General features: G+C 35.5%; 1 protein-coding gene across 1 annotated transcript; it reads right to left on the bottom strand.

Annotated features, from left to right (window-relative positions):
• Positions 1-2,109: 2,109 nt before the first annotated feature.
• On the bottom strand, positions 2,110-5,062 carry LOC107586762 (uncharacterized). Its single transcript, XM_016274283.1, has 6 exons — positions 4,912-5,062; positions 3,761-3,816; positions 3,357-3,644; positions 3,232-3,264; positions 3,050-3,091; positions 2,110-2,965 (listed from the first exon to the last, which is right to left on the bottom strand). Exons 1-6 carry the CDS (start codon positions 4,953-4,955, stop codon positions 2,766-2,768), a joined length of 663 nt encoding a protein of 220 aa, XP_016129769.1. The 5' UTR covers positions 4,956-5,062; the 3' UTR covers positions 2,110-2,765.
• Positions 5,063-5,094: the final 32 nt, after the last annotated feature.

Here is a 5,094-nt window from a genome sequence, read left to right on the forward strand (position 1 = left end):
CTGTGCATTAAAAATGCCATCAATAAAATGCACCGGTGTTCGTTGTCCATAACTTATGCCTGCCCATACCATAACCCCACCGCCACCATGGGCCACTGACGACGAGCATGCAGATGAGCTTCCCTGAGACGGTTTCTGACAGTTTGTGCAGAAATTCTTTGGTTATGCAAACCGATTGTTGCAGCAGCTTTCCGGGTGGCTGGTCTCAGATGATCTTGGAGGTGAAGATGCTGGATGTGGAGGTCCTGGGCTGGTGTGCACGTGGTCTGCGGTTGTGAGGCTGGTTGGATGTACTGCCAAATTCTCTGAAACACCTTTGGAGACGGCTTATGGTAGAGAAATGAAACATTCAATTCACGGGCAACAGCTCTGGTGGACATTCCTGATAAAACTGCACATTTTAGAGTGGCCTTTTTGTTGTGGCCAGCCTAAAGCACACTTGTGCAATAATCATGCTGTCTAATCAGCATCTTGATATGCCACACCTGTGAGGTGGATGGATTATCTCGGCAAAGGAGAAGTGCTCACTAACACAGATTTAGACAGATTTGTGAACAATATTTGAGAGAAATAGGCCTTTTGTGTACATAGAAAAAGTCTTAGATCTTTGAGTTCAGCTCATGAAAAATGGGGGCAAAAACAAGTGTTGCGTTTATAATTTTGTTCAGTGTAATAACCTTGTGAAAGATAAAAAAAAGATATTGCTGTCACAAAACAGTACAGTACGTTGAATAAATAATATATTGCTTATCTTATTTTATGAGGTTAACATTTTCATATGATTTTCACAAGGTATTTACATAACATGTTTACCAGGAAGTACACACAGCCCTTATTCCAGGAAGCCAAGCCCTGATGATAGATTGTACCTGCCCAATGTCATTACATGAAACCAAACAAACAGCTGATTAATGTAATAGAAAAACATGGTCTGAAAAGAATTAATGACTATATGTGTGTTTGTGCTTCAGGGATAATAAGACAGATGTTTTTCTCATCACCTTATTTTTTCGCTACAGTCAACTCTGGCTTGCTCACTGGTATTTAAAGACGTTAATACAGATATCCTGTTAAACACGGACAAGTACGTGTTCTGTAAAACTCCTTTGAAATCAATTGTATTATGAAAAGTGTGTTATACAAATAAATTTGACTAGGCTTAGTCACTGTGCATGATGTCATAGCAAACAGTTGGTCTCAACTTCAAGTCAACAACTTTTTCTCAGCTTTAACATTTTTAAAACCTTTGCATGAAAAAAATAGATATGTGTGTGTTGCACATTATACAGTATATTTAATTTATGTTCAGTGTTTGTTAAATGCTGTAACACTTCAGTTTCCACTAGGGAATAGGTCTTCAAACTTGCTTCTGGGGGCCCACTGTCCAGCAGAGTTTAGCTACAACCCTGATCAAACACATTTGAACCAGCTAATCAAGGTCTTCTAGATCAGTTGAAAAATCACAGGCATGTTGTGCTGAACCAGGTTGGAAATAACATTAACAGGACAGTGGGTCCCTAGGAGCAGGGTTGAAGACCTAGGCACCCCCCCCCCCCCCCCCCGCTCATGCGATATAAAGCTTTTTTAGCATTTCTTCATGGTGAAACACCATCTGCCTGAATTATGACTGTCTGGGGTAAGTGTTGCTCTTATGTTTTGCTAAAATGATATGAATTACACATTCTAAATTAAATATAGTTTCTTAACTAAATGTTAGGTTGGTGTGAGTAATACTAGCCATATGGTTCAGTTTTTGAAGGTGCATTTTAAAAAGTGTTTTAGTGAACAAGGAAAACATTGATCCTCATCAGTTTGGAACGATAAGCATGAAGTCAGTTATTTCTTGAAAATGTGTTAATCATTGGTTGTTCATGATAAACTCATTGCAAATGAACAACTGGGTAACTTCATGCTTCTTGTTCCAGGCTGACGGGGGAAAATACCTAAATGTCATTTGCAGAATTACAAAAGCTGGGCTTTGTTTTTGGACTGTTGGGTAAAAACATGGTTCTGCTGTAGAATTTACAGTGAAGCCTTGTCTTCATTCAGCAGTTTCAGTTTCAACAAACAGCCTCATAATTAAAGAAATGGACTCAAGGATTTGATTTATGTATATTTTCTTTATTAAAAAAAAGCTGTATAGCAGCCACTCATTATTATCTACAATTTTCACAATATAAATATGTAATGAAACCGCTTGATTCCATACGTTTCCAGTAAATGGAAAAAGATATGCCTCCACCCAGATTAATTCCAGATGATCTTGGCTATTTAGAGCTAGAACAGTGTCTAATAATTCTTTGAAAGTTAGAAACAATATTATTCGTGAAGTTAAACATATGCAGGTATTTAGTGTTTCAATATTTTTAACAACTACTCTATAAGAGCGGATGCATATTGGTAACATTTCTGAACTACATTTGCCCACCCTTTTGTTTGGTATTGTGCAAACTTTCTTTCCCTTACTGTTTGAAGTTGTATTGCCTTTGCTTTCATCATTGGTCCTTGGGGGCCCCAAGCAAAGACAATACAAACGCAAACTGTAAGGGAAAGAAAATTTGCACCATATCAAAAAAAAGGGTGGGCAAATGTAGCTCAGGCATATTGGGGCATAACTTTTCTTTGCTGACGTCAGAAGAATTATGAAAATGTGATGTCCTGACATAAATCTGAAAAAAAGTCTAACGTTTCGGTTCTGATGTTCATCCTTACGATATGCTGTTGTGTCCACATTAAATTTAAAATCATGAACCGGCATAGTTACTCTATATATATATATGGAGCAGTTTAGATCCTGACTTGTCATTTTTACTAGTTTCCTCTTTTGGGATGCATGCATGGATAACACGGATAAACAGCAATAAGACCACAAGCACAACCAAACACAAACAGGCATAAATAACCCATCTGATGTAAGTATTAGGCAGACTGGTTTCAGTTTGCAGGTGTTTTTCATCTCTGGTAGCTAAGACAGAAAGAGGGGGAAAGCATATATTGTAAAGCAAAATGATAGCTCACAAAAATAATTCTTGTTTATAATGTTATATACCTTGTTTTGCCATAGAAGATGCAGTGCTTCTAATTGATTGTTCTGTGGGAAGATATAAACAATTTTGTCTAATGATGCTCACTCAATTCATTCATCTTAAAGCATTAAGCATGAGAAACTAATGTTTAATCCCTGTGCCAGCAAGACTCGACAGAAGTAAAAATAAAAAAAAGTTAACAAACCTGAGGATGGTTTTGGTTTGCATTGTTTTGAGTCTGTAAAAATATTTTATGACACCTTTAATTAATGACATCATAAAATATTTTTAAAATAAACATAAGATTAATTTTGGAACTGCCTTATTTACCTCTGACAAATAGCGTAACTTCACAGCTCGGTTTCCCATCAATACAGAGAATATATATGCCTTGATCTGACTGATCACATCCATCAATGTAAAGGGATAAATCTTCATTCAACTCTACTGTCCTGTTCATGAAAGTGTCTCCTTTTTTGCGGTCTCCGTTGTAGTTCCAGATCACTCTTTCACCAGAATCTTTTTTCCAAAGTGCATTTATCTTCACTTTGCCCTCGATATGATTCTTTGGGTCCAGACAGGACAATGTCGTGTGATCACCCTTACACTTTGTGAAACCTCAATACAAAATAGAACTTACATTATTTGTTAGGAACAATAAATATGACCTGATATTAAATTGTAGTAATTCTGTAAGAAATCAAACTTGCAATACTTTTGTATAAAGTGCTTACCTCTATTGGCTGTGCTCAAGGGAATCAGCAGGAGGAGCCACAAGATACCTGTTGACCTGCAGGTAAAAGGTGTATATTTAAATATATTTATGAAATATAGCAGTTAGAGAAAACCAGTTATATAAGGGGAATATTTGCTTGTCCTGAAGATAGCCAACTAAATTTGACCAGTAAATAGGGCTTTGTTCTGCAGAGGAAATCGGTTTGTTTGCTTGTTTGGTCATATTAACTGACAAACTGAAACTTAAATTACAATGAAAAATTGTATTTCAATCTCAAACTTTCAAACCACCTACAAATTTAGCTTATTATGCCTTGCTTATTATGCCTATACCCTTTATACTTAATTAACTAATGAACAACACTTTTCACTAAATTTGATAATACAAGATTAACAAAGTTACATAAAACATTTCCCAAAATGTACATACATAATTCCAAACATACATAATAACAGAAATACACATTCCAGCTATTACGTCAATATTTTAACTAATACATTCACAATTTATTAATACTGAGTCATGTAATTATTTTTCACCTTGTATTTATACATTTTCTTAAATTTGTAAGTGAATTACATAATTCCTTATCACAATTATTCCATAGATTTACCCCTTTGACTGATTTTTTTGCATTAGTTCTTGCCCTACTTTTTTAAACGTATACATTCCTCTTAGATTATACTGACTTTCTCTTATTTTGAACAGCCTCTGAATACAATTTGATCAAATTATTTACTTTACATATGCTGTATGTCAGTATTCGCTGAGATGGCTTACCTTAAAAATATACCATAATGGCCTGAACCCATTGTCCATTGTATGTATAATAAGAGATAAACGGTGACCTGAGCAAATCATTAGGTCAGTGTTAAGTGCAAACGCTTCGTTGTAGTATTGCCGCATTGCAAAGTAGATGTGAAAAGTGTCAAAATACAGCCATTATAAAATACAAAGTGTTGCTGTGATCTGTAGGCTAAATATGCAAGTGCAGCCTTGCAGATCAATTGTGGAAAAAGTCCACTAATGGGGAAAAATAAGAATGCTCTGTAAAAAAACTAACAAACAAACTTTTGCTCAAAGGTAGAGTTGAGACACATTCCCAAAACTGTAAGGAAACATTAATACTTAATATGAATATTTATTTACATTTTCTTAGGTCTTGGTGGAAAATTATAATTTAGGCAAATCATATAGGAATATCCTGTTAAATTAACCCCTTTGTGAACCAAAGATGTGCCCAATCGTTCTAGACTGGCTTATTAGGAATAGCTGTTGCTGTGTAAAAATCGTAACAGCAGGCTATAACAAGTTAAACCATTTGAACTATCT

Source organism: Sinocyclocheilus grahami, unplaced genomic scaffold (assembly GCF_001515645.1).
Source record: "Sinocyclocheilus grahami isolate Dianchi unplaced genomic scaffold, SAMN03320097.WGS_v1.1 scaffold85.1, whole genome shotgun sequence".
Lineage (NCBI taxonomy): Eukaryota > Metazoa > Chordata > Actinopteri > Cypriniformes > Cyprinidae > Sinocyclocheilus > Sinocyclocheilus grahami.